This window comes from Sorghum bicolor, chromosome 2, assembly GCF_000003195.3.
Source record: "Sorghum bicolor cultivar BTx623 chromosome 2, Sorghum_bicolor_NCBIv3, whole genome shotgun sequence".
Classification (NCBI taxonomy): Eukaryota; Viridiplantae; Streptophyta; class Magnoliopsida; order Poales; family Poaceae; genus Sorghum; species Sorghum bicolor.
The window spans coordinates 46,351,485-46,373,496 of record NC_012871.2 but is presented as its reverse complement, the minus strand read 5'-3'; the positions used below and the strand labels follow the sequence as shown (position 1 = coordinate 46,373,496).

Below are 22,012 nucleotides of genomic sequence, written 5' to 3'. Positions count from 1 at the left end.
CCAATTCCTCTCCTGCTCGCCGCCCGGACTCCAGCGCACCGGCGAGCTGTTGGCTGAGCTGCTCCTTCTCTTGTCGGAGGCGCGCCACCTCCTCCTCCAAGTATGCGTGAATCATAAACTGGTCAGTAAAGCAAACTACACAAGTACGCAAAGCTACTCGGAGCGTGTGACTAACCTTCTCGCTGCCGGTACTGGTCGGCCAAGCGACGAGTGAGGTCGAGACGACGCTCCTCTTGGGCGCTCATCTCGGCCACCTTCTCCCCGACTTCCGACCGCAGCCGGTCTACCTCCGCGGCCAGGGCCTTGTTCTCGGCCACGACGCCTTCTATCTGGTCAAAGCACCGTTTCCGGTACTTTGCCGTTTTCATTGCGCCCTACAAAGCGAACATATAACGACCATGCAAGACAAGGCATAGAATGTACAGCAGTACAAAAAGTCGCTTACCTTGACTTCGTCGACGAGGCGCTTGGCCGCGCGCTCCACCCTGGCGGCCTCCTCGGTCTCGGCGAGCTCCTCATGCCCGATAAAGTGATCCCCGCGTTGGCGCCACACATACACGTGTTGGCGGCCATCACGGGGACGACCCTCAATCTCTTCCACCTCGTCACCGGAGGCCGCCCGGGTTTCCTCCTCCTGCGCTGCGTCACCCCCGGTGGTGGTCCCAGGCATTACTGGCCCCCGGACCAGACCTGGGGAGCCTGCAGCCGAAGAGGTTCCTGCTCGGGGCGGCGTGGGGACTCCACTCCCCCCGGCAGGAGGAGGGGTCGGGGCTCTTCCCTCCTCTTCTGTGGAGCCAGCTGGGGGAGCCTCTTCAGTCCTGGTCGGGCTGCCTGTCGTAGTCGGTGCCGCGGTCGGGAGCCCCTCGGTGCTCCCAGGCGCGGCTGCAGCTGTAGGCTGCTCTGTGGTCTGGAGGGCCGTATCTTCAGCAGCGCGGACAGGCTCGCCCGTCCCCTGGCTGGCAGCCTGGCCGGGGTCGACATCCGACACCGCACTACAGGAACAAAAGTGTAATTTAAAAAAAAAAGCAAAGAGGAGTCCAAAATACGTAAGTCGAACACTTACAGGTCTGATCGACGGTGGGTCGCGGTGAACCTCCTCCTCGCCCGGCCGGTCGGCAACTGCGCCCCCATCTCGACAACTTGCGGTGCAGGGGGGTCGCTGGCCACTCGATCAGTAGCGGCCAGCGCATTATCTGGGCGGCTCCGAGGCCGTCGGACTAACGACGGTGCAGCCTCCTCGTCGTCGTCGTCGTCGTCAACGATCCGCACGAGCCGACGACGCTTCGGCGCTTGGCTGCTCTCCGCCGGTAGATCTGCCGGCAACATCGGTGTCGGCAAGGGATCTGCCGGCAATGGCCTTTTCCCCGCTACCCTCTCCTCGGTGGTCGGGACGGGGCGGGCTTGTTCCTCCTCACTGCTGGTGTAACGAGTACACCTAGCAGCATCGTCTTCTGGCAGGTCTTCTCCCGCAGGATTCTCCATCCCCGGTGCCAGTGATACATACACTGTGCACCGGTCGACATCGCCGATCTGCAAAAGCAACAAAGATGAGACAGCTACAGACGATATACGAATGCTAAAACAAAATACTCTGCAACATACCTTTGGTGCTGGTCGGCCTAACTTGAAGGCTTGCACCCGATCACTGCCGCGGATGAAGCCTCCGTCCGCAAAGTTGAACAGCTCGTTCAATAGCTGTTGTACCTCCGCCTTCTCCAAGATCTCCGGTCGCATCCTGGTCGGGTCCACGCTTCCGGAATACTCGTACGCCGAGTGCACCCTCTTCTGGCAGGGCATCACCCGACGACAAATGAAGTTGCCGACCACGCCAAGCCCATCCAGGCGCGACCAGTCGATCAGCTTCATCAGATCCGCCACTTGACCGTCGAACTCCGGGCGGTCGGTCCAGCTTACCCTCTTCTCGGGAATGTACCCCACGTCGCAGAACGTGGAGCTGCCCGGTTCCTCCCTGACGTAGAACCACTTCCTATATAATTCAGTCAAGGAAGTGTTCCATGGACAGTGCAGGTAGTGATTCTTCATTCCATCACGAAGGTTGAGGTACACTTCACCTGCAACCTTGGAGCCTCCAACTGCTCCCTTCTTCCTCAAGCAGAAAAGGTAACGAAAAAGATCGAAGTGCGGCTCTATGCCAACATAGGCCTCGCACAGATGAATAAACGTGGAAATAAGGAGAATTGAGTTCGGGTGCAGATTGCAAATCCCGATCTCATAATACAGAAGAAGACCTTGGAGAAAAGGATGAACGGGAACCCCAAAGCCCCTCTTAACGAAATCTTCGAACACGACGATCTCACCGGCACGAGGGTCGGGGAAGCTTTCTCCTTCCGGTGCTCTCCAGCCGCCGAGCTCCGAGCTGTGCAGGAGTCCCATGTCGACGAGGTCACCAAGGGATTTGGTGGTGCTGCGGGACTTCTTCCACTCCTTGGCCATCAGTTCAGCCCTCTTCTTGGCGTTGCTCTTCGCCATTGGAGGTGAGAAGTGGATTTGGGTTACGAAGATGCAGGTGATTGAAGGAGGCGAAAATGGAAGGCTTGAGGGCAATGGCAGGGTAAGGAGTACAGGCGGAACTGTCAGGCTTTTATAACCCGCAACTCCACCTCTCCCACTTCCCGTATTCTCGGGAAGTGGGCGGGCCATGCGGCGGATGCGGCGTTTCGGTTTATAATGATTATAGACAATTAATGCGGCCGAGTTTTCGTACCAATTGATGGTTCCCTTTTTCTCAAACCACGCAAAGGGCGGCTGTACAGTTGCCAGGCGCAACTTTTCATGCGTCCATCTGACAACCCATCAGGAGGTCTCGTCATGTCAACTTTAACTGAAAAGATCGTTTTAATAAAAAGAAGACAAATATGCCAGAGAGTCAACAATCCGGGGACTGCACCGACCACCGAGCACTCGACGCTCGGGGACTGGTCGCCCAGTCTATCAGCTCGGAACTTCAAGGACTGCACCGACCACCGAGCACTCGACGCTCGGGGACTGGTCGCCCAGTCTATCAGCTCGGAACTTCAAGGACTGCACCGACCACCGAGCACTCGACGCTCGGGGACTGGTCGCCCAGTCTATCAGCTCGGAACTTCAAAGACTGCACCGACCACCGAGCACTCGATGCTCGGGGACTGGTCGTACAGTATAGCAACGCAGAATTCTAAGGAGCGCACTTGGTGCTTGGGGACTGGTCGTCATACTATTATACACCCGGGGACTGGTCGATTAGTCTATTCAATTGCAGACGGACTGGTAAATTCAATTTTTTAGACCTTGCTACAAGGCTCATACTTCGCCTTCCAGCAAGCTCGGGGACTACATCGGTACGATGCATCTGGCGATGCATCTCAGTTATAGAATTTCTTTGAGGACTTTTATTTTGACCCTGGCACAACGTGCCTACGTCACCTACTACCAGGCTCGGGGACTAAGTGGGCACACTTCACCTTGCGGTGAATATGCTTGCTTTTTTGATGTTTATACCTTTCAAAAAAGTAAAGTCGGCACACTTCACCAGGAAAGAAATCTTTTTTAATTTAGAGCACCATGCATTCTTCGAACAACTCGCTTCTTCGATGTCAATGTTGATCAACTGTCTTTTGAGTTGGTCAAAGAACCGTTGCAACTGTTTGGGCGACTTTCCCACTTATTGAAGACGTCAAGTCTCACTGATCGAAGAAGCTCAAGACGGCGTGTTACATCACAATACATGGTGCTCGGGGACTAGCTGTGGGGGTATAAACCCCTATACCCTTACGGCTAGACTTCGGCCAGGAAGCTTGGCCCATTACGAGACGAGTTCAAGGCTTGATCCGACAACCTGGAGTTTCGCACAAGGAAACAAGATGGAGAGATCAAGCAGGATTCTAGTCGGTTAGAATAGGAATTGATATCGAATTATCCATGGCAATTGTAACCGACTAGGATTAGTTTCCAGATCTGTAACCCTGCCCTTCAGACTATATAAGGAGAGGCAAGGGACCCCCCTAGGACATCATATTCTTTCAACACAAATCAATACAACCAGACGCAGGACGTAGGTATTACGCCAACTCGGCGGCCGAACCTGGATAAAAAGCTTGTCCGTGTCTTGCGTCACCATCGATTTCGTAGTTTGCGCACCGTCTACCGATAAACTACTACCGTGGGTATACCCCAAGGTAGACTGCCGACCAGCTTTCGTCGACACAATCATCTATGATTTTGCTAAGGTCGACAAGGTGATAGCATGCATATGATATATATGTGTAGTTATAAGTGAATAGGTAACAAGGATGATCCCAAGTTATACTTGCCTTGCTCAAAGCTCTCCTGAGCCTGCTGGTCTTCAAAAGCTTGGTCTTGATCACCAACGTACGGCTCACCGTCTATTCCCAAACATCAATCAACAACACGCAATCCAATGGAGACAATCATACACAAAACAAACATGCTATTATTAGAATAATACACCAAACAGTGGTAAAACAAAAATAAAAGTTTATGAAAATATTCTACGCAGCGCTACGATCACACAAACGTAAAGTTCACGAAAATCGGAATTAAAACGTGAAAGATATGAATTTTCTAAGATTTCCTATAGAGAAATAATGAATTAAATAATACCAGGAAATTAAAAAGTTTCAAATCAGTAAACTATTATTTCTAACATGTAGAGTTCGAGAATACGAATCTAACGAAATTTGAATGGACAAAAACGGAGTTAAAATGAGCATTTTATAAGCATTATAAATTCAGTGGCAAAACTGTAAATATCTGAAAACGTAAACCGAGTTGAACCAGACAGGAATACGCTTTCAAACATAGAAAACGTAATCTGTTCCAGGGTGCCAGGCACCGCGGGGTAAATAGCAAATCTTTCCACGGACTCTTTATGAAGATTCACTGCGAAAAGGTAAGTTCTAATCTCGGCCGTAGATGATCGATCGGACGGCTCTTGTTCTAACAGGGGGGCCTCGGCGGCGGGCCGGCCGGCCTCTTCCTCTCCGACGCGGTGGCCGCCATGGCCGGAGGCCGAAGCTCGCCAGCATCGTCCGGCTTCCCGTTTCCGAGCACCAAATCGAGAAAGAAAAACTCAAGGAGGTCGAGGGGGAGGAGGCGAACCCACCTAGGTGGTTTACTCGAGCCGAGAGAGGGCGAGGAGGTCGCTTCGTGGCGGCGGCTTCCGGCGAGATCCCGAGCTTCGCGCTGAGAGCGGCTAGGGTTCCCAGGGTGCAACAGATTGTGAAAGGAGGTTGCGGGGTTGAGGGGAAACGCTTTATAGCGCTCGGTTTGCGAAAAGAGCAAGGAAATCCCGAAAAATCCGGGATTGAGCGCGGCTGCGACGGAGTCCGGCTCGGTTCCGACTCGAGGAAGAAGAACAGGGCACTGACAGGTGGGACCATGTCGTCAGCCGCAGAAAGGAGGGAGAGGGAGGGAGTGCGCGCGCTGGCTTGGTGGGCCGGGGAACTGGGCTTCGGCTGGTCTTCCTGGGGGTTTCCCCTTTTTTTCAAATTCTTTTCTGTTTTCTTTTCTCAATTCCTTTTTCCAAAGAAGCTTTGAAGCAAAATAATCAAAATAAAAACAGAACATACAATACAAAATAATTATGCTCCAGCATGAATGCAAATTCATGTTTCTAATTTATGGTGAATTTTAATTTGCACAAAATTATTTTCTTAAATAATCAAATTAATTCCTATTATTTGAAAATCCAATTTTGGGTGTTACAATAATATATCAAGAATAATTGATGAAGTATTTCTAGCTTACTTGGTTAAGAATGAGATTACAAAAATTGTGCTATGAACAGACTTAGAGAACAAGTCATGTTGAGTTTAATCAGGTTGATCAATTTAAGTTGTAACTCTAACATGGTTGTATTTTCATTTATTGCATACCAAGATCAAGAAGAAATTAATGACCACTTATCTTAAGATGTTACCTCCATTAGAGCATGGTGAAGGGTAAATGAATTTCAATGGTCTCCCTCTTTTTTTCCTTGTCTCATGGGTTATTCATTAGCATCTTGTCTCGTATGTTGTACTCCTTTCTCACTCTTTGGACCTTCTGCTTCTCTCATTATGTCTTTTCTGCAAAGGGTTAGTGAACAACACATACCCGAAGGAATATACTATTTATCAAAGTATGGATAGTGTTCGCCTAAGAGTTAAAGATTGATTTGTAGCTCATGTTTTCAATGATTCAATACTATTTCAATTTTTTTATATCAAAGTTAAAGCAAGGATATTATTTTGAAGCATACTCTTAACCTTGAATTGATTCTACAAATAGTCTCCTAATATAATTTTAAAAAAAAATTAAGTAGGAGGGGTTAGTCTATATGTACAACTAAATTTTTATATAAGCATGCTTAATTTTCATAATGTTTAAGTAATATTCTAAAGCATACTTATATTTATATATATAAATATATATAAATATATAGCGTAGGGTAGAAATGACCAAGACAAATTAGCAACATGGTATGAGATGTTAATTGTAGTTACATGTTGCATGAGGCTTGGACAAAGGTACCTCATATCTTCATCTTTCTAAATAAGTGATGACAAACTTACTTGAAAGAGGAGGGTTTGGGTTCATATGTTGGTGAGAGCTCCTGGTCTGCTGAGCAAGGCCTTCCTTTTATTCTTCGCCTTTTCAACATTCAATGAAACTATAGAAGATTACATGCTCTTTACTCATCAATCTTTTCATGACTTCTTTGATTAATTTTTGGTTGATGAGCTAGGGTCTATTAGAGATAAGATAATGCTCATTTGAAAACTTCTTCTCCAATAGATTAAGGTTATTCTTTCCTATAAAACGTTAATGGACACATACCCGAAGGAATAGCAAGATTGAAATATGGGTTTTGTCGTCCATACTTTTTTTAATGATTTTCTTCTATGCTAATCAAGATGATATATGGTTTAAGATTATTTAGCATAAATCATGTCTATTGTGTTTTATGTTGTTGTTGCAATCTATCATGGTTCAAGACAAAGATAACTTGTAACAAAAGATAAATGGATAAATATTACTACTCACAAGTTGGACTTTTTGTGCAAAGTTATCATCTGCCTCGATTCATTCCCTGGTGTGAACTTATCTCTTGACTTTCCTAGATTTAATTCAAAATTTTCTTGTAGGGGTTAGCCCGACAAAATATTCAGTATCCACTACAATATACTATTGGCTCAAAAAACAACCTAGACACCATGTCTAATTTGACTTAGGAAGGCATTTTAATCTGAGCTCAGTTTAAAAGCCTTTTAAAAGTAAAACCACCTCTCCGAAACTAAGCACCATGCTTCTTTTAAGAGATTTATGAAAGTACTTCAAAGCCTAAACATATATCATAGCAAATAAAGGCAACATGAAAATATAGTAGAGATTTATTCAGATAGAGATAAAAGAGCATGATCATGGTGATTTTTTTAGTGCATGTGAGATGAATATATGAAATGGAACAAGTTATGGCTGAGGAAGTTTAAACTAAATAGTGTGAATATATGGATTAATGTAAACATACAGTGGAATGTAAAAGGTAACTACTCATAATTGTTGAAAGTCCATGAGCAAAACTTTCTCACCTTTATTTGATCATACTTACCATGACTCACATTCTGGAATTTGTAAGTGATGCAACATCTTTGTTCCCGTCACTTGAGATATGAATTAAAGTCCTGTGACCTCGACCTCTTTTTCCAACATCAGATTTGTTATGTTTCTTCTTATTTTGTGGGGGCATGCCTGAAGGTCGTAAACTGGTCGTTTATTACCTTGCATAAGATATAAAAGTAGACAAACAAGGGTAATCCTGCTTGAGCAGGGGTTAATGGTTATCTCGATCACATAATTGAGTATAAGTCTATCAATTTTCCTTAATTGCCTAGCTACCTTCCCCGGCAACGGTGCCAAAAATGCTTGTTGGTATAAATTAACTGCACTCCTTTAAATAAGATTTAAGTAAGATTATCCGCAAGCGCACAGATATCATACCAATGTCACATTTTACCTAGGGGTTTTAAATATCGTATCCATAGGGAAGGTATATATAGGACTTATAACTATAACTTATACTATTGGTGTGAACGATAAACCATAACTAGAATCCTACTGATAATAGAGATAAGTCACTTGATAAAAGATATAAGATAAATAATGATCAGTCATCATAAATAGATAAATATCAGAGCTCTTCTAGTCATAGTAATAGCTAGCCATTTGATAAACTTAGGAAGAAATACTAAGGTAATTCTATAACTACGTCAATGAATACTCTAATTAGTGCAATTACATCAAGAAATCATTGTTAAGTCAACCCTATATCATAATCACATTAAAGAGGCATCAACTAATGAGGATATTAAGACGCAACCGTCACCTCCTTCGTGACCGCGCCCAAGCGTGTCCTACGTACGAGGGGTGGACTACAAAGGAACCAACGCAGCTGTCACCTGTGCGGACTACCACACGACCTGGCACATCAGAGTGCCCTCATAGATAAACAAGATATCTAGACACCACGTCTACATATTGTCTACCATCTAACCACCAATTGATTGGGTAAACGCTATACGAGCAATTATATGAATTCAATAAGATCAACCCAACTATCCTAGACATATAATTAAAGTAGACAATGACTATTACAATTAAAAATATATAAGAGATTAAGAACAATGTTGCATGAATCATAATATTGAATACAATAAGAGAAAGATACTAGAAATATACCGAACTCCGCGCTCCAGACAGACGGCAGGGGCTCCGGATCCCGCCGAAGAACTAGAACTCTTCTACTTCTAATCTAACTAGGCTAAAACTATAAACTAGAGAGGCTCTGATAAACTAGAGAAGGCTCTTGATGAATGGATCTCCAAATGACTTGATGCCTTCATGGAGGGGGGTCTGCCCCTTTATTTACAGCCCGATGGGATCGACGTGCGCCGTAGGATCAAACCCACTTAACCAAGGGCTAAGATGACTCCTTGGAGGCGGCGGAGGAAGCTTCCAAAAGGGGGGCCGAAACCCTAATAGGGGGCCGTCGGTCGCCGCCATGGTGGGGCCAGCCGGCCCCACCTGGCGGCCTCTGGCCCCCAGTTTCTTCTAGTGTCTTCTAGAGTCTTTTCACGTCCCGTTCATGATCTTTTTCATGGCGGATAAGTTTTGTGGTAAATATGCACTTGAATTCCTCTTTTCAGCTTTTCTAGAAATAGACCCTAGAAAATATAGAATATACAAAACTCGTGGAAATTGTCAGTTTAAACCCTAGACTAGTGTGTTTTCATGTTCTCCTTCGGGTTTAAAGTTCTAATAAAAGTTGACATTATCGACCATTAACATCCATGTCTTGCGTTACCATCGAGTTTGTAGCTTGCACACCTATCTACCAATAAACTACTACCGTGGATATACTCCAAGGTAGACTGTCAACCAGCTTTCATCAACAGTGGCGCGCCAGATAGGGGGTGTGTGTATAGCTTCCCAAGCGAGCTAGATGGTCATCATCTCTGACTCTGCGGTCGTGGCGAGCGGTCTCACGTTCACCGTCAGCCAGGTCACCTGGATCACTGGCTTCAACAGCTTCACCACCACGACCATGGAGGAGGTGCAGATCCGATCTGCGCCGATCACTTCTTCACTGACGTCGGCTACGGCTCCAACCATGCTGGCTATGGCTTCGACCACTCCAGCAACGTCTTCGACCACGCTGACAGCACGTCACCGCTTCCATGCTACAAAGGGAGGCAGGTCGGTGACACCGATCTGCTCGGGCTATTGACCAAGTTGTTTGTCCTACTTGCTCTAACCACCTGTCATATCACAATAATAATCACTACGAAGAACGACTCTATGACAATCGTGACCACCTTCATGACAACACGTCACAAAGCTTGAGGACCAGACAATTTTGTCGCCATCGAACAGACTTTCGTCCAAAGATAAGTGCACTTCTAATATTTTATTTTTTTGACATAATATTTTTAACATTATTATCCTTCAAAACAACTTGTTGTTTAGCCGACTAATTTTTTTCTCCTACACGAGTTTTGTAGAGCCGGCACTGTCTCCGACTCCTCCCTACACGTGCACGAGATCCGCCCTCTACGTTCCGGGTGGTCGACAGTAGCTCTTTGACGAGGCTGGCAATCCTACACGTGCCTAGGTTCCACACCTAATGCTCTAGATTGTTGGCCAGATCAGAGCTGGTACAAGCTCTAGAATAAATTAACTACTTGTGTTAACTTTAAATATAACATAAAAGCTAAAATCTTACACTAGTGCTGATTTTTTATATAGAGTTTATCTATACATCATGTACTACCTATTCTCTATATTTATTTTTCAGAAGTTTGGCCTAGTCAACAAGCTACGCTCGGGGACTCGTTGACCACTTCCTAGGTTGTGCTCAGGGACTGCTCCGACCACCGAGCACGTTTATGTTCCCAACCACGCTCAGGGATTTGTCGACTAGTCTCTATGTTGTGCTCAAAGACTGTGTCGACCAACGATCATGTTTATGTTCCCAACCACACTTGAGGACTTGTTGAACAGTCTCTACGCTATGCTCAGGAACTGTGCTGACCACCGAGCATGTTTATGTTTCCAACCACGCTCGAGGACTTGTCGACCAGTCTCTACGTTGTGCCCGGGGCTTGCTTCGATCACTCTTCGACCATAGCTTGTGGACTGCTCTTCTCAGTTATATATGAATTGAACTCACGCAACTGAGGGGCGATTTTAATTTTTTAGATCTTACTACAAGGCTCATACTTTGCCTTCCAGCAAGTTCGAAAACTACATCGGTACGATGCACCTGACGATGCATCTCAATATTAGAATTTCTACATGGACTTTTTTTAGATCCTAGTACCACGTGTTTACGTCACCTACTACCAGGCTCGGGGACTAAGTGGGCATACTTCACCTTACGGTGAATATGTTTGCTTTGTGAAAGCCTATACTTTTAGAAAAGTAAAGTGGACATATTTCATCAAGAAAGAAATCTTTTTTGTCAAGAGCACCATGCATTATTCAGACAACCTACTTTCTCGCTGTCAACAGTGGTCGACTGTCGTCTATGCTGGTCGAAGAAGCTCGAGATGACGTATGCATCACAATACATGGAGCTCGGTGACTAGCTGTGGGGGTATAAACCCCTATACCTTTATGGCTCGATATGGGCCGCACTATCGGAGGTTGTCCGATCCACAAGATGAAGACGGCGACGCACGACGCTAGTCGGCGTGCACCGCAAGGCTACAATAAGATATTGTACCAAAATAGAATACTTTACTTGTAACTCTATCCCTTCATAATATATAAGTAGGGGCAGGGGTCCCCTAGAGGACAAGTAAGAGATTTCATTACACCTCATATCAATACAATCAGACGCAGGACGTAGGTATTACGCCCTCATGGCGGTGGCCGAATCTGGATAAAATCCTTGTCTGTGTCTTGTGTCACCATCGAGTTCGTAGCTTGCGCACCTGTGTGCTGATAAACTACTACCATGGGTATATCCCAAGGTAGCTGACCAGCTTTCGTCGACATGGACTTTACTACACCTATGAAGATGAACATGATAACTTTACTATATGTATGAAGATGAACATGATATGGGGGAGGACAATGATGATGAAGAATTATAAAAATGATTATTGTTCCTATAATGTTTATGATTTTTAATAGACACGTGCATGTTATGCATGCATGTCACTAGTATAATAAAAGACTACACCATATGATAAATATTAGCTAATAAGGCAAAGTTGCTTCGTGAAACAATGTTTTCGATCTTTTTCTCTTCACTCACTTTCTAGATCTTTGCAGCATCAAAATCTTACCTAATGTTGCATGATATGACCTATGGGAGCTAATATGTATGTTATACTTCCTCCGTCCCACCCCCGGTTAGTTCTAGATCCAAACGGATCTATTAACTGGTGAATGTGGAAGCATAATCTCCATAGAAGAAAATACGCAAACGAGAACGACACCGAGGCACTATGTTTTTTTAACGAGGTTCAGCGATCTGTTTAATCCTTGGGGCAATCACTAGGGGCGTTCCTCCCCATAAATAGCAGCTACACCGGCATCCAAGCGATCCTGCGGCATTGCCGCCACACAAACTAGCCTCCAAGTCGTCTCATGGTTATAACAAGAGTGACCTTCTATTTATGGCCCCCTAGGACATAGAGTTCAACTACAACTGTATCCTATCCCCTAATACAACTCAAGTCCAACATAACCAAATATACATATATTCGACACATATCTAACATATGATTTGAAATTTGTCTCACAAAAAATGATTTATGAGATTTAGATACAGAAGAATCTATTGACTCATGCATGCACAATAGATCCAGCCCTTTCCTTATCTGGCCCCACGCATGCACCTAGGTTTTTTTCCTAGGTTTTCTTCCTCCGCCTCATCTCTTACCACGTGACATCACTTCTTTTGAGGCAACAATTTGTAACAAACCAAGGGTATTAAGAACATTTATATATATTCTCCACCAATTTGACTGAAAAAATCTAGAATATAATTTGTTTTGGGATGGAAGGAGTATATATTTATTCTTAGGAGTGCCCTTCCATTTAGTAAGATAAATTAGACATCGGACTAACTTTCAAGTATAAAATGTCTATATTTCTAATTTCTTTCCTTACAAATGCTCCACAAAGTTTATTCAGTCATGATCTAGATTTCACTTGTTTATTAACTTGCACCAAAAATCGTGTTATACACACATCCACTATTACTTTATTGTTGAATTATTGTTTGATCCAGCTGTGGGAACAGATTGAAAAAGGAAAGCACTGGATATAAAGCATAAAATTGACGTCATAATAGTTTAGTTCTCATTATTTTTTAGCAACAATCCACTCACTAATATCACTGTTTGTCCGTCAGTCCAGAGCTCATCTCTCTCGCGCGCGAACACACAAACATAGTATTTTAATAAATGATTAGTTCTATGGGCATGCATGCATATATGTAATATACTGCCACTGCTAAATAGTCGATGTACCTATAGTATGCATTTTATTGTAAACTAACGTTTCCAGAACATTTGTAATATTAGCTATGTACCCATCCATCAACTTTAGATTTGGAATCAATATCTGATGATTATATCAAACCTTGAGAGCTAATAATCTCATAACTAAAACATTCTGCAACCGTTTTATATGCTTGGAAAATTGATCAAAGATACCAATTCATTGTAGTAAGATGATAAAATGTAAGATAAAATAACAAATAATAACATGAATTTATTATTTATGATTTATCTTAAACTGTCAAATTAATGTATACATATCAAATATAGGCCACATGTTTGTTTTTAATTAGTACAGCTCAAATGCTTTAAAACACAAGAGTTAATATTATGAATCGATGAAATCGTAACTTGTTCAAAGGTAAAACCTAGGCATCTCTAGAACAAATTTCCGTTACCGAATCATGCATGAGATTAGATAAAATGATAGTATATACTCCTGTAAGAACCATCTGATTACTGTAGCATATATATCACTGGTACAGTAGTCGAATAAATAATTAATCATCCGCATACCACATATGCCACATTGTAGGGCCGCAACCGCACCGAGAAATTCAGGCATGATATGCATTGTTCCGTCGAAAAAGAAAGGCAAGAACATAATTAATCAAGAGACCCATGGTGCACAAAATTGAATGAGAGCCCGGATCACAAGCAGCTGGAGGTTGCTAATACACGCATCCAAAACAGAGGAGAAGGGGATCTCTCTCTCTCTCTCTCACACACACAACCCCCCCTCCCCCCCCCCCCCCAACAGCCCCCGGCTTATAATAGGTAGCTTCTTGGTGCACTGCTCGTCTAGTCCAACAACAAGTAATCTCTCGGAGAAGCTACCTAGCTGGAGCTCCCCATGGCCAAATCATCATACACCTTCCTTAGACCTCACATAGCAGGGCCCTTATTGTTCCAAAGAAGCTTGGTCGTCTCACCACCACCGGTACCCCCTCCCCCCGTCACAAAGGAAGCACTCCCTCTCCTCAGCCTCCTACCTTCTTCAAGCCATGACTACAACCAGCATGGTGACAACAATGATAAAGCAGATCAACCACGCAACAAGAATAATGAAGAGGAGGCTATGGAGGATACAGAAACAATCAAGCTCCGAATTGGTCCACCATCTCCAAACTGTGATTCCCCCCTCGATCTCGCAACTGTCGTCGCCGGTGCTGGCGATAGCAAGGCGGCAGAAGAAGGCGAAGAAGAGCTTGGATCACAGGCCGGGGGCACTGCTACCGGCGATGATGGCTGCTCGGAGTACTTCACCATAGGGGAGAAGAAACTCACAAACGGGAAGTATTGGATCCCTACAGCAGCTCAGATCATGTTTGGCCCCATGCTCTTTGCCTGCCCTGTGTGCTGCAAGACATTCAGCAGATACAACAACCTGCAGGTTTGATACCAAACATGCTCTGACCATGCTATTATAGCTATAGTACATGACTACATGGAGTCATGCATGCACGAAGCTTCATCACTTCAAGGGATTTGCACATAGTAGCTAGGTTGGGGAATCTTGACCAGTGTGTGTCTGGCAAATGCATGTGCAAAAAATTAATGGGGGGCCATTGACACTGTAGTGCGTGGACGCCGCTGGTGGGGGCCGGGACATGGTGGATCGATGTGCATATATGCATGGCAGATCATGCTTGCATGAGACCATTATATTGCTTTAGCATCAAAGATTCAGGCGGCATCATATATAGTTGGTTAGCGTGTACTTCGCCTCTGTGAGTTTCCACGATCGGCCAGTGCAGATGTAGTGTGTGCTTCCTCCCACCATGCATCATGGTCATTTTGTGCTTAATTAGCTTGTTTCTATTTGTCATTCCATGCATGAGTGTATTATATTGACGTGATTCACGCAGGAATGGGAGCACTCTCAGAGAGAGAAAGAGAGCACTCAGAGTTATTCTCTCTCCTATGCATTAGTCAGATATTAATATATTTTCTTTTTTAAAAAATTATCTCTTCATCGTAACGAAAAATTGTAGATCTATCTCTGTGTACAATACTACACACAGATAAATTTCTTGGAAATTAATAAACTTGTTACATATAATATATGCTTTCTTTAACTTCTTAACAATGACCAAGCAATATAATGCATATGGCCAGCGGCATGATTTTTATGTTGTTTTAATTTTTGTGGTGAACTTCGATGAACAGCCATGACTCTCTTGATGCTAAAACTAAAATCCAAGAAGATGAACAACCTTGACTTCACACACGGGTGAAGGGCGTGGACATCTATCTCATTCTTGCTTTCTTTTACATTCTTTAATTATGTTTAACTTTTTCCTAGATGTTTCTCGTCTGGTTACGTTTTGTGAGCAACTACTACGCATATGCACTGCCTTGCTGCAAAAACAAATTTAGATGTTTCAGAACTAATTTTGTTGGTTTTTTTTGTATGCATGATACTTGAGGATCGCATTTATACTTAACCATAGAAATGTCATGATAGGATCATCAGCTTAAATTCTAGTGATTCAACACTATAGAACTTTTTTTTTTGACAAAGTAAGATTTTATTGATCCTCAAGAAAAATATATCCAGTTAATACAAATTTTTGAAAAGATCCTCCAATATCTCTGCTTGATAAGCGGCACATGGACACAAAATAAAACAAAAACACACGTCCCTGTGAGTATAATTTGTGAACTTCCAATAAATCTTCAAGCATATAGGAAAACTGGTCAGGCAGCACTAGCTCCATAACCGTTTACTAAAAAAAGAATAGAATTATCTCTGTTCATATATCTAGATGCATAATAAAAACTATATGTCTAGGAAATGTAAAATAATAACTTATAATTCAAAACAAACCGAGGAACTAACAAACGCTTGATCTAAGTATTTCTTAAGCTAGATCTAAGTATTTCTTTTTTCATACTCACTCCGTCCTAATATATAAGGCGTAATTATTTTTTGTTTATGTCTTATAATATAAGACGTGCTCTCTCACATAATTTATTGTAGTAGTATTAGTGTTAGATAGAGAATTAGATGTCTTTTTGGTCTCATACCTTATATACTAGGACAGAGAGAGTAGGTTAATAGAAGAGAGAGAAAAGCTAGTTCTTATCAAGAGCGCTAAATCTCTTGCATATATTTCAAGGTTATGTGAGAGTATCAAAGCTATCCATGTTAAAAACTATGTACTAAAAGTTAGCATTATTGAAAAAGTTGGCTTAGAGCTAGTAACTATCTCTAATAATTGCAGGTGCCCTAGCTAAGTTGCATATTGCTTCCTTCTGTGAGTGGCTGTTAAATTATTAATTAATAGTACTTCCTCTGTTTCTGAAAGCTGCAACTTCTAGAGCTATTCTAAATCAAACTTTTAAAACCTTGACCAAATATATAAAAAAAAAAAACATTAAGATTTATAGTACCAAATTAATACCATTAGATTTATCATAGAATATATTTTCATAAGAACTCATTTTAGTTCATAAATATTGATGATCTTTTATATAAAGTTGGTCAAAGTTAAAAAAGTTTGACCGGTACAGATTCGAGTTGAAGCTTTCAGGGATATAGGGAGTACTTCCTCCGTTCTAAGTTTTGAATTTTAGCCAAACTCAATAGTTTGTGGCTTATTAGTGCCATATATATCTTAACATCGGATGCAGTATACCTTTAGCTAAGCTTTTCACGACATATATGGTGTATTGGTGTGCAGATGCACATGTGGGGGCACGGGTCGCAGTACCGCCGCGGCCCAGACTCGCTCCGTGGCACGCAGCCGGCGGCGATGCTCCGGCTGCCGTGCTTCTGTTGCGCGCCTGGGTGCCGGAACCACGTGGACCACCCGCGGGCGCGGCCGCTCAAGGACTTCCGTACCCTGCAGACGCACTACCGGCGCAGGCATTGCGCAAGGCCTTTCCTCTGCCGCCGGTGCGGCAAGGCCCTCGCCGTGCGCGGGGACTGGCGCACGCACGAGAAGAACTGCGGCCGCCGGTGGCGCTGCGCCTGCGGCTCCGACTTCAAGCACAAGCGCTCGCTCAAGGACCACGTCCGCGCGTTCGGCCGCGGCCACGTCGAGGACCATCCCGCCGTTATCGTCGGCCAAACCAAACCCACGGTGTAGTAGCGTGCAGCCGCTGCTGCTGCTGCACCTTTCTAATTAATAATTATATTAGTTGATTGATTTGTTGCCGCGGTCAGGTGCATCTGTGAATGTGTATTTATATAATGACCATTGTATCGTTACGAATTTCGGATCGCATTGTTTGTTTGTCGTTGTTATCTCATTGTCTTTATATCTATCTTACACTATGTGAAAACCATTAAATTCACATTGTCTATGTAGACGTCACTATGTACGTGGTCTATAGTAGTATTACTATGGACGTGTTGGACACGTTGTACTGACGGGCTGTAATATAGATGTTTTTATAGACGTTGCTTCCCGAGTCTATGATAGTGCGGTTCAATGCTACGGACACATCTACGGTATACGCGTCAGTAGAAATGTTTCTTATTGCGAACGCGTGTTGACACAACTCGTCTGAGATATAGCTTCAGACGCGTGTTCGTAAAAAAACATCTATATATAGAATAGTTAGTACAAATGCGTGAGATATAACTTCAGATGCGCTTTCCTAAAAAATATTTGTATATGAAGTAGTTAGTACAAATGCATGTTATGATTCTCAAAGGCATGGATAGCAGTAGCAAAGTCTACAGATGCACGTACAACATGCGTGTTGGGTATTCTTAACATCATTACCAAAAGTAGACTAAGTTCTCTAAATCTAGTAACGGTGCCAAAAATACCAAACCTATCCCTCACACCACTTAAGCCAAGTTGTCATCCCCAGCATGATATAAGAGACGCGGTATTGAAATATGCAATTGCTCTTCTAAATAAATAATGAATGGGATCTGCAAGCGCACAGATTAATACCCATGTAGCATTTTAACCGGGAAGTATTCCAGGTATCGTTATTTATATTTTTACCACTGGGAAGGGATTAACAATCATCACTATTGATTACAGAATAGAATATGAGATTGACCATCTATCATTGCAGGTATAATTGAGAACATTATATCTAACTCTTCATACAGGGATAAGTGTCACATAAAAGATATATGAAATAATAATAGTGACAATGATAACTAATCTGATCTAGCCACATAATAGATATGATAAGCACCTCAATTAGATACTCTAGAAAGTCATTAGCACGGTATTAGAACGAACTACAAGAATATTCCCTAAGTTATTCTCAACTATATAGTCTAGCATTATCATAGTTAGTGCAAGCATACTTAGCAATCATTGCCAGACAAGACTACGCCCATGCATAGTGATATTAGTAAGGAATATGAGAAACATAGCAATCACTCCCCTGTAATAATGTTGCTCTGCCAGCCCAATACACGAGAGGGGGACTATATAAGAATCAATGAAGCTGTCACTATCACGAACCGCCCCACGATCTGGCATATTGGGTACAATCGCAGATAAATACGGTATAAGCACCATGCCTACACAATATCTATCATTTACCCATGGATCCGATGGATAAACGCTATACGATCCTAAGCATGTATATAGATCCAATCTAACTAAGCCAAGTACATAACTATGATAAACTAAGAACAATATAATCTTGAATATAAGCAAGTAGAGCAAAGTCATAAGCAATATATTGAAGTAGAACAAAGTCATATTCATAATATTGAAGAACAAAGATAATTAGAAAGCAATTAGAAGCACAATTAGAGAATTACCAAGAATCCTCTTGACAGATCCGGAAACCAATCGAAGATTGACTCCTTCTAGTTCTAATCCTATGTAGCTATGCTAATCTAGATATCTAATTGATGTGGTGGCTCTAATCTTGATCAGAGGCTTCTTCTCCCTTGAAGAACAATGAATTAGGGTTGAGAGGCTCTCTCCTCCAGGGGCCAGGGGGTCTGGTTTTATAGTCCCTTCAAGTGAATATGAGCCGTTGGATCAAACCGACATAGATTGTATGGTTTAGATTCATCCTTTAGGTCGGTGGAGATCTCCCGCGAAGCAGAGTCCTGATTGGACTCAGGAGGTGGGCGGGCGCCCTGATCACCTGGGCGGGCGCCCAGGGTCAGGCCCCGTTTCGCCTCCGCTTCGGTCTCGTGGCTTCTGTTGTCTTCTAGATGTAAGATAATTGCGCGGCACGTTAATATCTCTATGTAATCCCGACGTGTGGGCCTTTCTTCCGTATTTCCTGATAACCCCCTGCAAAAATAGACAAACACCAAAACTCGTGGAATTCTGTCAGATAAAACCCTAAGTCTAGATGTTGATTTCATTTGGATCCTTTTCTTTGTTTATTTGATAATTAAATTTGATACTTAAGGACCGTCAACAAACTCCCCCAAGCTTACCTCTTGCTCGTCCCTGAGCAAGGATAGACTCAGCTATGGATCATAAGTTGTTGCAATATTTTTAAAATTTGACGGTACACATGCTTTTTTAAATAAGATCTCATCTCTGAGTTAGAGTAAACTGTCAAGACTTAAAACTTACTTACTTTACCTTCACCATGGGACTTGTAACCGTCACTTCTATCTTGAGTGGTTAAAAGATAGAACAGTCTAGTCAAGTGCCATGTCTCTTATTCTTGATCAGCTATAGCTCTGGGGTTTTTGCAGATTTTCAAATAAAACTCAGAATTCCTTGTATGATTCTCTCAGATCTCTCTTTTGTGGTATTTCTGGATCCTTACCAAGGCAGTAATGGTATATGCCTTCTCTCAAGATATGTAGTATTTGTGATATAAAGCATAGTGACATTGTCTTCTCTCTCATCCTACTCTAATAAGGCTTTAATATCTGGAGCTCATAGGTGGGAGATAAAGTATACATACTTACAAGACATTTATTGCATAGTCAAACCATGGATCCAAAGAAACAAGCCAATAAGTTTAATCAAGATGTGCATGTGTGGCGAATGAATGGTGTATGGTGATGATGGTGATAACAATGGTGAAAGTCTAATTCTACTTTGCTCTTTGAGGGGATACATACCTTCCTTGATTTTTGAAACTTTATGAGGAGAATGAGATGCTCTTCATTTTTCTTTTCTCTCAGGTACATTGAACCCTCGCCGAAAGGTAAGATTGGTAGTTATCCATATTTATCCTTTCTGCATTCCCTTTTCCCTTTAATTATTTACTTTCCTTAAATAGATTATTAGTTAATCATGCTATCTTGAAAAGAAAATAAAAAATGTTAAAAAATACTAAGCCCCATGTGAGTATACGAGTGGCATAAAACCCATAAGTACCTTCACTGTGGTGGCATAAAAATAAAATAAATATTTCTTTTCTACTTTCTAAAATAAAAATATAAAAACAGGGAGTAATATTTATTGAGGAAGCTCAACATGATGAAGGCTAGATATTTATGCTAACACTTAATTAGTTCCACAAGCTTTGTTGTCTATTTGAGCTCCACAGAATTTAAGAATCAAGAAGACTAGCAGACGGAGGACATTCTAATCGTTGTCAGAATGCTGCTGACTTTCAAATACACCTCTGCCACCTGCTAGCTACATCAAGAGAAATTACGTCAAAATTCAGCTTGGGGGAGAGCACCCCTATTTATCTCGCTAAGTATTTCTACCTATCTTTATACTTATATTATATTAGAATATTAAAATACATAAACTATGAAAAACCAAATAAAGATTTTATGCTTATATATATATATATACTTTTCTTAGTTTGCTAAATAAATAAATAAAGTTTGCTATGAATCTTAATAATAAAACTCTAGCATGGATATGATGAATAGTTGCTCTGCCTAATTTGCAAATTTAAAGTTCTCTCTCAAGTTTAGACATAACTGTTATAATTTAAAGCTTGCTCTAGATCTAAACTTGTGGGATGAAAACTTGATCTGAAATCTAAGTTGTTAACGGATAAGATATGGGAAGGTTGAGCTGCTATTTATCTATTCCTAGAGATGCTAGAATTCTAGAGAATTTTATCTTTGAAAAATCTTTAAAATATTGCATGATGAGTTCCTGTATGATGAAAGTTTAAAATTCCTACCACAGCCATATATACATGCTTGCTAGACTTTGAGCCACACATTTATTTACTGCTTATGAGCATTGAGTGTGGTCAAGCTGTGTAGACCCTTAGGAGCTTGTCATGTGGTTAAATCAAGATTCACTTGCACGTTCACTCATATATGCTACTTCTACTCCGGAAGTACCATCCACATATATCCATCCATTTCCATCTCCAGTTTCACCCAAAATCATTCTACTCCTAATCCGGGAAAGAATAGCCAAAAACATTTTCCTATCCCTGTTATTCCCTGTGAAATAAATGCTCCAGTTATTTTGGTTACTACCACTTGCTACATTATTTCAGGAGATGAGTGCTCTGAAAAAAAAGAAAAGAGAAGAAAAGAAAAAAAAAATAATAAACGAGGAAATAAAAAGGGGCAAGTGCCCGGAACCTCGAAAGAAAAGAAAAAGAGTGAGACGAGAGGTAAAAATGGACAAGTGTCCGACAGTAGAATTAGGGGTACAGGATACCCATCTGAGAGAAAAGAAAAAGAAGAGCATCTCATTCTCCTCATAAAGTTTCAAAAAGCAAGGAAGGTATGTATCCCCTCAAAAGAGCAAAAGTAGAATTAGACTTTCACCATTGTTATCACCATCATCACCATACACTATTCATTTGCCACACATGCACATCTTGATTTGGCTTATTGATTTGTTTCTTTGGATCCATGGTTTGACTATACAATAAATGTCTTGTAAGTACGTATATTTTATCTCCCACCTATGAGCTCCAGATATTAAAGCCTTATTAGAGTAGGGTGAGAGAGAAGGCAATATGCCTTATACCACAAATACCACATATCTTGAGAGAAGGCATATACCATCACTGCCTTGGTAAGGATCCAGAAATACCACAAAAGAGAGATT

The 22,012-nt window shown here is 42.3% G+C and overlaps 1 protein-coding gene across 1 annotated transcript; it reads left to right on the top strand.

Moving 5' to 3' along the window:
* Window positions 13,891–17,164, top strand: LOC8062036 (zinc finger protein WIP2). The gene is made up of 2 exons (XM_002462057.2): window positions 13,891–14,463; window positions 16,757–17,164. The coding sequence occupies exons 1-2, from the start codon at window positions 13,924–13,926 to the stop codon at window positions 17,162–17,164; spliced, it is 948 nt and encodes a 315-aa protein (XP_002462102.1). The 5' UTR covers window positions 13,891–13,923.

Bases quoted from the DNA above. Each gene is read 5' to 3' on its own strand.
- LOC8062036 (XM_002462057.2), top strand. From the start codon at position 13,924: ATGGCCAAATCATCATACACCTTCCTTAGACCTCACATAGCAGGGCCC. The intron at 14,464-16,756 runs GTTTGATACCAA...ATTGGTGTGCAG, and splicing joins GCAGATACAACAACCTGCAG to ATGCACATGTGGGGGCACGG.